At 35.7% G+C, this 11,280-nt stretch overlaps 1 protein-coding gene across 1 annotated transcript in view; it reads left to right on the top strand.

Moving 5' to 3' along the window:
* Positions 1–907: 907 nt before the first annotated feature.
* Positions 908–11,280, top strand: part of CSMD3 (CUB and Sushi multiple domains 3) — a 131,040-nt gene continuing 120,667 nt past the window's right edge. Inside the window, exons 1-4 of the mRNA XM_039354551.1 lie at positions 908–1,095; positions 5,955–6,079; positions 8,693–8,789; positions 11,073–11,177. Of these exons, the coding sequence (XP_039210485.1) occupies positions 1,026–1,095; positions 5,955–6,079; positions 8,693–8,789; positions 11,073–11,177 (397 nt within the window). The 5' untranslated portion in view covers positions 908–1,025. The remainder of the gene's footprint in view (positions 1,096–5,954; positions 6,080–8,692; positions 8,790–11,072; positions 11,178–11,280) is intronic.

Raw genomic sequence — 11,280 nt, 5'->3', positions numbered from 1 at the left:
CTTCCTTCCTTCCTTCCTTCCTTCCTTCCTTCTTTCCTTCCCTTCTTCCTTCCTTCCTCCCTCCATCCCCTTTCTTTCTTTCTTTCTTTCTTTCCTCTCTTTCATTTCCTTCCTTTTCCTCCTCCTCCCTCCCTCCTTCTCTCCCTTCCTTCTTTCTTCCCTCCCTTCCTTCCTTCTTTCCTCCCTTCCTCTCTCCTTTTTCTTTCTCTTTTTTTGCATTTTTCTGCAATGCTTTCATAATTTAAAAAGGGTTGAAATCTAAAGGGGAAAAGTGATGATAAGCCTTTTTTGCTATTTCAGTTATAATCTTATCTATTAATATTCAATCTAACCTTTTGCTCAGATATATATTGCTATATCTGAATATACAGTAGACAGTGATATTATATTGAGCAGTAGAAATAACTTTGTTATTAAATATTAAAACATGTTCTTTGATTTACAAGGCAATCTGATCCATGAAGAAAAAAAGTGGGGGTAATCTAGTATGTATAAGAATACAGCTTTCCATTGTTTCCCTTTTTGTAAATGGATCAGACACTTTAAAAATAATTGCATGTCAACATTTGCTACTATAATCCAGCCTTTTATAAATCTGAATATCAATATGACAAATAGAGCAGAGATTCATAAAAATGTAGCTAATCAATTTAAATATCTACCCGTCACAGAAATAAGAATTTTGCTTTGTATATTAATTCAATAAAGCAGTACTTTCCATATTATTTTGTGAAAAGCTTGCTACAACTGTTGTGTTAGCTAATGGGAGTGGAAGTTTTTCTAGACATTTCCAGACATTTGAGCCTCTTATTTGAAACTGTGATAAATATATTTAGGATTATCTCATTTTCTGCCATGAAGCAATATGCATTTTCTCTAATGTGTTTCTAGCGGTTCCAAGAACAAGTTCAACACAGTGCAGTTCGGTGCCCGAACCACGATTTGGGAAAAGAATTGGAAATGAGTTTGCTGTTGGTTCATTGGTTCTTTTTGAATGTAATCCAGGCTACATACTATATGGGTCAATGGCAATTAGATGCGACACAGTGCCCAATGCATTGGCACAGTGGAACGATACCCTTCCTACGTGTGTTGGTGAGTAGCGAAAATTCAATTATTTTCAGGTGTTTTAGATAGATAGATAGATAGATAGATAGATAGATAGATAGATAGATATGAAAAATGAACAAGGATAAAAATAAACAGGACCGTTTAATATAAACAAGCCTGTGAGTAAAAAAGTTACTTACTGAGCTTTCATCAGCCAAACTACTGACGTCATCAGAGTTAGAATGCTAGGTGATTAGGGAGCTTGCCTATATACAGCTGCCTGTCTCTGCACCCAGATCCTCGATCGCATCATTGGCCCATTAGCTATGCTACTCTGCAATGTGTTAAATTGATTCTCATCCGGCAGCCTGTTGGTGGATCTGATGATTGCAGCTCTCTCTCCCTGATCCTGCAAAGAACAACTATTCAGATGTTCCTGCTTCATACTCTCCCCTCCTTTTTTGTCTCTCCTTCCAAGACTTTCATCATCTCCTCCCATAGTAGCTCTTGCCACCTCACCTGCAGCCCTGTCACTCCAGTCCTGCCAATTGCTATCTCATTGTGGTGTCACCTGCCCCCCCTTTTTTTGCCAGTTCACTGTCCTCCCTAGGGATCTCAGCTTTCCCATTTGTAGAACCATGGTCTTGCTTTTGTACTGTATGGGATGGCCATCTACTCTGTGGATTACCATGTTGTTTCTCCCATCTTCTGAGAGTCTGGTATGCTGGTAGGAGGTCTATGTGCCGGTTGATTGAATTTTCATCCGAAAGCCAGGCTTCTTTGAGAAGGCAGCCACTCTTAGTGGTCTCATGAGATATGGTCTGTGCATTTTCCAAATTGAATGTATGGTTCAAATTGGCCATGTGAGCCCACACTTGCAAGTGCTGCTCTTGCCTTTTGGTTGCCAGTTCACGTTTGTGGACCCTAGTCCTGAGCCTTTTAGCTGTTTCCCCAACGTAATTGCAAGGGCAGTTCCTGCAATTAATTCTATAGACTATGGAAGACTGTTCACCATTGGGGAGCAGCTCTTTGGGACGCATAATCTGGGTTCTTAGGGTCTGCTCTGGTCTATCGGCAACGCTCACATTGTGGGGGGCCAGCAGCCGAGCCGTGGCTTCGGAAACACCACAGATATAAGGTAAAGCTATCCGTGTGGCTGATATCATCTTTGCTCCGGAGAGTTGGGCCCTGTGGGGTTGACATGGTTTGCTGTAGCGTCTCACAAATTCTGTGGGGTAGCCATTGAGACTAATTTAACTAAGAATATAATATACCAGTTATATGAGTAAGTAAAGTGCAAATAATAGGATCACTTGGAAAAAAATATTGTCATTATGGAAAGAGAAATTAAGGGCCAAATACAGTTCTCAGAGGAATGCATTTCATAGTAGAAACAATGTGCTAAAAGACCCACTTTTACAATCTTTGTATTCAGTTAACTCCTATTTTATGTTTTTTGTGAGCCAAATTTAAACAGTTGCATTAAATTAATACATATATAGGAACTTTGTTCTACTGAACTGTGATTAGAATGTTGTAAAATTCTATTTTTTCACTCGGATCCTATTTTGAAAATACATGCTTGCATTACTATAGACAAATCCTACTTTAAAAAAGATAATTTGAAAGATTTCCAGATTCAGTTTATAATGACATTTTTTAATCATTATATTCCTTCAAAGATAGTGACCATGATACCTGCAGAATTTGCTCATTCCTGTTTTGAAATCATTGTCTAATGCTATGTTTCTCATCTTGATGATTTGAAGATGTGTGGACTTCAAGCCACAGAATTCCCCAACCAGCATGCTTGGTGGAGAATTCTGGGAGTTGAAGTCCATGCATCTTACAATTGCTAAGATTCAGAAATATTGGTCTACTCCTAATAGATGAAGAAGCAGTGGGCCTTTTTTCCTAACCAAGACAGAGTCCAGAAATGAGTATGATGTAGCAGCAACAGCATGGGAGGTGAAATATTGAATTATTCTTAACTAGGAATTTGGGCTATATTTTAGAAGCTACATTCATCCCTCTGTGTAGACAGTTGTTCATAATTCAAAATCAACACTGGCATCTGAATCACAGAGTGTGCTACAAATGCTCAGCATAAGCACTGCAAGTTGAGTGATGCAGTGGAAGATGATTAGATCAAACATCTTGGAGTAGATGTTTTCTCAAGAGCAGCTTTTGGGGAAAATGTTACTGAGTGGATCTAGGTTTCAGGGACAGAGGTTCTTGTCTATCCTTCTGGATATGGTTGTTTATCATTCAGGGTTTTTTAGCTCATAGATTGCACTGGGACACTATTTTGTCTAAAACTACTGTGTAGGTGGGCTTGCAGATAATTAAAGGGAATTCATTAAAGGTTACACATGATGTAGCCAGCATGCAAGGTTTCTGTTGCCAAAAGATCCCCAGACCTGTTGAAAAAAAACATGTTTTAAGTGATTTCTGAAGATCACAGGGGTTGGGGCTAACCTGATCTCAGGGAGGAGGATGTTCCAAAGAGTGGATCCCATGGAAGAAAAGGCTTATCTCCTAAGCTCTATCAGATGGAATTCTTTAGCAGACGAGACCTAATGGGACAAATAGATATAATCACAGAGAAATGATCCTTCAGATAACCTGGCCCCATTCCATGTAGGACTTTAAAGGTTAAAATTAGTACCGGTACCTTGAATTGGACCCAGGAACACACTGGTAATGAAACTGATGGAGGAGAGGTCTAATGTGTGTCCTTTACTTGTTTTACCACATGTACAGTTAGAATAACTGTTATTATAGAGCAACTTCTTCACTGAATGAATTAAATATTAAAAAAAAAATTATTGTGGTAGTTTTACAAGTCCAAAATATTATTCATATAGGCAGACTGCTCTTCTCACACAAGCATGCAATTAGAAAATGAGTTTAGTAATTGAAATGCTACACATGGCCATGGCTTGCTAGCAAATAGCTCAATGTTCTCTTACAGATATCAGTTATCAGTCATTGTGTCTGCTCTTGCTTTTACCAGTAATTATTTAAACTGTTTAAGTGTCACTGACCTTTAGTTTTTCATGTAGTCCTTGGCAGATTTTATCAGTTATGTGCACTATAAAATGTAACTCCTGTATTCATTACTCAGATAAGTTTCCTTCTTCTACATATTTTTCAAGTTCTCATATTTGTATCTAATGAAATGAGCCACAGGACTTAATAATGCTCTTCTTCCAGAATGATATATTGGCTAGTAATAGTGCTGATAAAACTTCTCATAAATCATTTCTTCAACCTATTAAAACTCTAGAAGAATGTCTGTATTTAGATGACAGCCTAATGTGATTATATTAGAATGTCTAGTGGCTTGATCGAAAGTATCATTCATGTTTAGCATCAAATATCAATGCAGGACCCAACTGCATTCTTTCTATTTATGTCTAATATTACTGTCATTAGGATAGATATTTGTAGATGCAAACCATATTTATGATATATGAAATGTATATATATTTGGATATTATCATTTTGAAAAAGTCTGAAGGGTAATTTAGCTGTATTAATATCACTAATAAAATTTAAAGGCCTCAGAGTAATGTAATTCAAGCCCTACAGACCAGGCAATAGTTCTTCAGCATCACATCTATGGCATGGACTATAGAACACACTATACAATAGTGTTCCCAAGTTCAATTACTGGGTGAATGTTCCTAAAGTTTCCAAGATTCACTAGGATCTCATTCTCAATTCCCATTCAGTTATTAAGTATTACTGCATTTATATTTCATTTTTGGGAGGAGTTCAGGATGAAAGATATCCCTTCATATTATCTCCAGAGCAAGAATTTCCCAGCAAAGATAATCCAAAGCAATATTTAAGATAACAGAACTAGATGTTGATAAAAAAAAATTTAACCTCACTCTTTGCTGAGTTGATGGACCAGCTTTTCTACTTGGCAGTTCATTCAGATATTCCATACATCTTCTAAATCAATGAACATAACTATAGTCACAGGACTACACGGAGTCTGTAGAGCAGTGGTTCTCAACCTATGAGTCAGGACCCCATTTGGGGTCAAATGACCATTTCACGGGGGTCGCCAAACAACGCAGTCCGCCATTTTTTTCCCTTTTCCCTAGCTGTCCTACTCCCTCTTATTGGTGGCCACACCCACTTGGGGGTCACCACAACATGAGGAACTGTTTTATGGGGTCATGGCATTAGAAAGGTTGAGAACCACTGCTGTAGAGAACCACAAAGGTGACCTTGGAAAAGGAATGTGGCTGCTCACATGTAGCTTTAGATCATCTGTACTAGCAAGATTTCATTATTTCTTTGATCTGTACCAATAGCCCCAATATTTCAGTGCCACATTCCTTTTCCAAAATCATTTCTGTTGTTCTCTACAAATTGTATGTAGCCATGACATTGCAGATTATGCAGAAGACATATGAATGGGCTGGTCCCATTTCTTTGATATCCTCTCCAGATACTCTCAAAGTTGCTTCTGAATTTTATATTTTAAAAGAATAGGTGTATTTTTAATAGAAGAAAGTAGATATAAGTACATCCAAGGGTCTTCATATTAGGTCAAATTTTCAGTTTTAATTTCTGCCTAATCCATTGTTCAGCTATAACAGCAGCATACATCCAGTTTACTCCATTTTTTAAAAAAACAAAACAAAATAGATTTTGAAGTAATTTGATATGTTTCCAATTTTTGAAACAGAATTTGTTATGTCAAAGCTTTATTTCTTTAGTAATTTCTTTGTTTCCTATTTCTTTTCTCATGTCTGTCTTGAATTCTAGAATTGTATTGTAAAACTGCTCAGATTGGTGATGCTTGTAGTCATGTAAGCTTTTATTACATTGTATCCCTGTTTTGATACATGAACCATTTCCATAGTTAAAATATCTGCTTTCAGTGCCCTGTGGAGGTATTTTAACTAAACGTAAAGGAACGATTTTGTCTCCGGGATACCCTGAGCCTTATGACAACAATCTGAACTGTGTGTGGAAGATCACAGTGCCAGAGGGAGCTGGGATTCAGGTAAAAATACAGATGCTTTTAATCTGTACAAATTAAGATGTTTAAAAATTAAGCAGGCCTGTTTTTGTTTGACTCATAAAGATATTATTTTCTATCCTTTTTTCTTTTTGTGAATATTTTTGCAGTTCCTTCCGGTTTTTGAATCCTGCTTTAGTGCTCTTGTGTCTGAATTATTTTGAAATTGCTGCTTCATTATCAGGAAAATGGAGGATACTTAATTCTTTTTGATAGAATCCATCTATCTCCCTCTTCTATCATGAGTAATACATATGCATAATGGATAAGAAAGTGATTTGTGGAGAGCTTATAGAAAATAAGACATGCCAAAGTTCTCCATCTGTGATACAGGCACAAAATTTAACTCTCATTTCTATAAATATTATGGTAAGGACTCAGTCAGATGGGACAACGATGTCAGCTTTATAATCTGTTGTGCCTCATTTGCAATGCCTATGAGGTAGACATATGTGCATGTGTGTGTTTGTTTGTGTGTCAGCTGCAGAGAGTAAATGTGATTACATAGAAAGAGACCTAGTTGATTTAGGTGTTACATACACATCAACACATCGACTCAGAATTTGCCCATCAAATTCCAATCTCTGCACATTTTTAAGACATGCATACCCACATAAATACATACTCTATGATACAGCTTTAGAATATGGTTGTGGGAAAGTGTATGAAATATGTTAACGTGGAATAAATGGGGGAGATAAATAATGATCTTAATTTATAGCAGTTAATCATGATGTGCAGATCTTTAACAAATGACATGAATCACTCTTTAAATCACTTTACTAGGAAAGTCATTGTTACAGAACTACAACTAATCAAAGCATATGGTACTGTGTCTTGTGGACTCTTTGTATATATTGCTTTAAGGGACCTGGTTACTTTTTCTCATTTGATTATACAGTGGATTCTCTAAGAAACCATATTATCTAAGGCATTAGCAGTTCCACCCACACACATATGTTCAGAATTCTCTCATAGTGAGAATTAGCTGGTTCGCTATAAAATCCTTTTTTTTCCATCCAAGATTTCAAACAGCATTAGAGATTTATAACCTTGTCTTAACAGCACTTGATAACAACTAGAACAGAGATGAAGGGTGTATTTTTTAATCAGAGTCATGCAAAGACCTTTGAACCATGTTTAATTTTGGTTTTGAAAAGTTACTTAACTGACAATGTGAAAACAATGTAGTATCTGCAGTATTTTAAGCCATTTATCTAATTATCAACTAATTATACTAAAATTCAAATTATGTCAGGCATCCTTTGTTTAAAATATTGATACATGAACACAGTACTGGCCACACTGGGGAAATCAGGAGATTCAGGCAGTTCAAATGCCTATAAGGATTTATTGAAAGTTTAAACTCTCTACAAAATCTCAGCTACTAATGGTCAAGGGAATTGAGCAGTAATTAAGAGGCATTCAAGGTGGGTTGGATTTAGATCTCTTGTAGGCACATAGAGATTTGTGACTTATGATATGTTTAACCCCTCCCTTAAGCTCAGGCTGGTCATCTCCTACATCAGGGGTCTTCAAACTTGGCCTTTTTATGACTTGTAGACTTCAACTCCCAGAATTCCTCAGCCAGTGTGCTTGGCTGAGGAATTCTGGGAGTTGAAGTCCACAAGTCATAAAAGGGCCAAGTTTGAAGACCCCTGTCCTACATCATGTATCTTACAGTTGGTGATGAAAGTAAAGGAAATATTCAGTGACAATGATGTGGAACATTATCCTCTATAACTGTATTTAGTACTTTAGTTGATCATTGGTTGATAGAATATTTAACTGTTCTACATTTACAAACATATGAACAAGTGGTAATGCTATACGGGCCATAAAGTACCCATTCTGTGAATATTGTAACTTCAAACAGTTATAACACAGCCAGTCATTAAGCAAAGACTACCTGAAATGCCATTAATTGAGAAGTAAATACAGTGATTCATAAATACTGATACATAGCTAATTATAGCATCTCTATTTTGAGTCATTGAGTTGTGGTAGTGGGGATTAGAGAGACAGGTTTCAGTGATGGTTAGACTAGTGAAGAAAAGGACCAGGGGAGACATGATAGCAGTGTTCCAATATTTGAGCAGCTGTCACAAAGAGAAGAGGGTCAACCTATTTTCCAAAGTACTTGAAGGCCAGACAAGGAATAACAGATGGAAACTGATCAAGGAGAAATTCAACCTAGAAATAATGAGAAATTTTCTGAGAGTGAGAACAATCAATCAATGGAACAGTTTGCCTTCAGAAGTTGTGGGAACTTCATCACTGGAGGCTTTCAAGAAGAGACTGGACTGCCATCTGTCAGAAATGATGTAGAGTCTCCTGCTTGGGTGGGAGGTTGGACTAGATGACTTTCAATGTCCCTTCTAACTCTGTTATTCTGTTTTGTTCTGTTCTGTTTTGATTACAATCATTATTGTTCATAAAGTCATATTTAGAAATATATTTGGCTGAAATTCAATAATTAGTTGAAATACATAAATCTGAATGAACACTCCAATACTGATTAATTTCTGGCAATATAACATGAAGTAGAGGAATTCCATATTGTCTGGTAATTTTGCACTATGTCTGTCCTTTATACAGGTACAAGTGATAAGTTTTGCAACAGAGCATAACTGGGACTCTTTAGATTTTTATGATGGTGCTGATAACAATGCTCCAAGACTTGGAAGCTACTCAGGTGAATGGAAATAATAACTTCTTGTCTGATATTCTGTTTTGTGGCAAACTATCAACTTGTGTGCTAGGAATAAATGCCAAGTATAAAACATCTCACACTCATATAATATATGATGTTAAAATGCACCATTTTACAGAACAAGTTAGACAACTGTATATCTGATTCATGGTAGTTTCATTATCTAGTACTACCATAAATTTTTGACAGTACTGGAGCTGATTTTATTACCATCTGCCCCAACAGAATCTCTATATTACAGGAAACAAACAGAACATTAGCTGACATTCATGTAATATATTTTGAGTGCAAGGAAGTTTAAATTATATTAGCAATGAACTTTTTTTAAGTGGGTCTTAAGGATATTATGATACATAAGCTGAGTGGAAGTTGAATGTTATTACAAAAAGCCAAGGTTGGTTAAATATGGTACCTAACAACTTTCTTAATATGAAGCTTTTATATAACTTTGAGTCATTTAATCATCCCACTTTTCTTTCCCTTTCTTTTCAAATTAAGCCATGACCTTGCAGTTCCTCTGCTTTTGATTCTTCCTGTTTTTCTCCTAAGCATCATTATTTACTCTGTATGTAGGTGGAAGAAGAAAAGAAAAACAAAATAGAATAATAGTAATTTGCATGCTAGATCGGCTGTGACTTTTCCATAGAGCTTATGAACAGCTGAAGCAATCAACTTCTTCAGCTAGTTTAGGCACCTTTGTGCTATGCCAAAAATAAAAAAAAGCTATTTATGTTTTCCAAAAGTTTTAATGTGCTTATAAATTAAACATTTTTGGTACTCCAAGGCCCTTTCAACTTATGGAAAATCTATTGTTGTTTTGTTCAGCTTTCAACCCTCACTGCGAAAATATTTGTCATCATATCACTTTCTTCTGAATTGTTCTACTTTATTTTTAACTATTTTTTACTGTTCAGGAATGCTGACACCAAAAAGTTTCAGCATTGCCAACCAAAGTATTCACCAATAACAATGGATTTTCAATTTAGAGGACAATAATAAATTGCCTGGAGAGATCCCAACTTTCTGGTCCATCTACCCACTTCTGTACCTATTTATGGGGACCACAGTTCATAGCAGCAATTATGCCTGGAAGCCATATACCATTTGGTTTTTTTCTTTAATACTCCAGAATAATGCTGCAAGGAACAATTGAAATTGTAGCTAATTTAGGGGACCAAACAGGGAGACAGAACAAATAGCAAAACTGCTGACTTTATCAGAACTTATTATCATTTTTATTTTAAACATTAACTTATATAATTAACCTTTCTCTTGGTGCTATATATTTTAATTGTAGGTGTAAAGTATAGATCAGCTCTAGAGTACAAGTTTGATTTGTTTGTGAGTGTGTGTATAAATTAATTTGCACATGCAATGCAAATTGAGTATGTGTTTTCATGAACTTGGCATAATTAAAGTCTACAGCAAGGATCCAATAATATACAGACTGACTAATGGAGTAATAGTAGACAGATAGTAAGTAATAAGTGTCTGTTCAGTTGAAAGAACTGAAATTCTGTGTTAAGAACATGCTTCTTTATCCCTTGTGTAGAAGTAAGTTGAGTGTAGTTGGAACAAGGCATTTAAGAACTATGTGTGATAAATGAGAATGGATGAAATTGAATGGTTGCTGAACATTGGGAGATTGGCAGTTAAAAATGTGAAAAATACATATATACATGCATACATATATGCGTACATGAAAATAGGTTGCTTATAAAAGTCAATAACCAATATGAAAGAAACAAGTTGAGGATTTGATCACAGTTAGAGAATGAATGACGACTGAATTTCAAAGGATTGAATTGCAAAACAAATATATGAAAAAAAAATGTATCCAGAAGATGGGAAGACTGAGAAAGACGTAGGTAGATGGATTTGATAAGATCCTCATAGGTTTGGTGGAAACTAGTATAGTTTGAAAGATATAATGATATGGAGAGGAATTGTGAATGGCATTTATATAACTTAGTAGTTTTATTTCACTTTTTAATGCTTTTTATTTCTTTGATTTACTACTTCAAACTTGTTTTCTGAACCTTGCTTGAAAAGGAAGGAAAACTTTTCAGTCTCAGTTACCAAGAACCAAAGTTGCTGACTGGATCCTATAAGCAAAAACTGTCCATTAAGAGCACTCTTTTGAAATGGATGTAAATGGTAAACTGAGACATTGCTTATATTTATAGATAAAACTGTGAAATGTGGAAAGAAATAGAAAAAATAATTGCAGATTAATAACCTGGAAACTTCTTTTTCCCTCCCCAGGAACCACAATACCTCCACTTCTTAATAGTACGTCCAACAATTTGTACTTAAATTTTCAATCAGATATTAGTGTGTCGGCTGCTGGCTTTCATTTAGAATACACAGGTAATGTAATTGCAATATATATTGCCATTAGATAGACCTGAATGACTTCGAAAATGTAGACATTTACACTTCAAGAAATTAAATGTTGATTCTGTTGAAAGAC

The sequence above is a fragment of the Crotalus tigris genome, unplaced genomic scaffold (assembly GCF_016545835.1).
Source record: "Crotalus tigris isolate CLP2741 ecotype Arizona unplaced genomic scaffold, ASM1654583v1 scf7180000018559.1332295, whole genome shotgun sequence".
In the NCBI taxonomy this organism is placed as follows: domain Eukaryota; kingdom Metazoa; phylum Chordata; class Lepidosauria; order Squamata; family Viperidae; genus Crotalus; species Crotalus tigris.
Note: the sequence above shows the minus strand (reverse complement) of the source record. Positions and strands in the feature narration are given on the sequence as shown.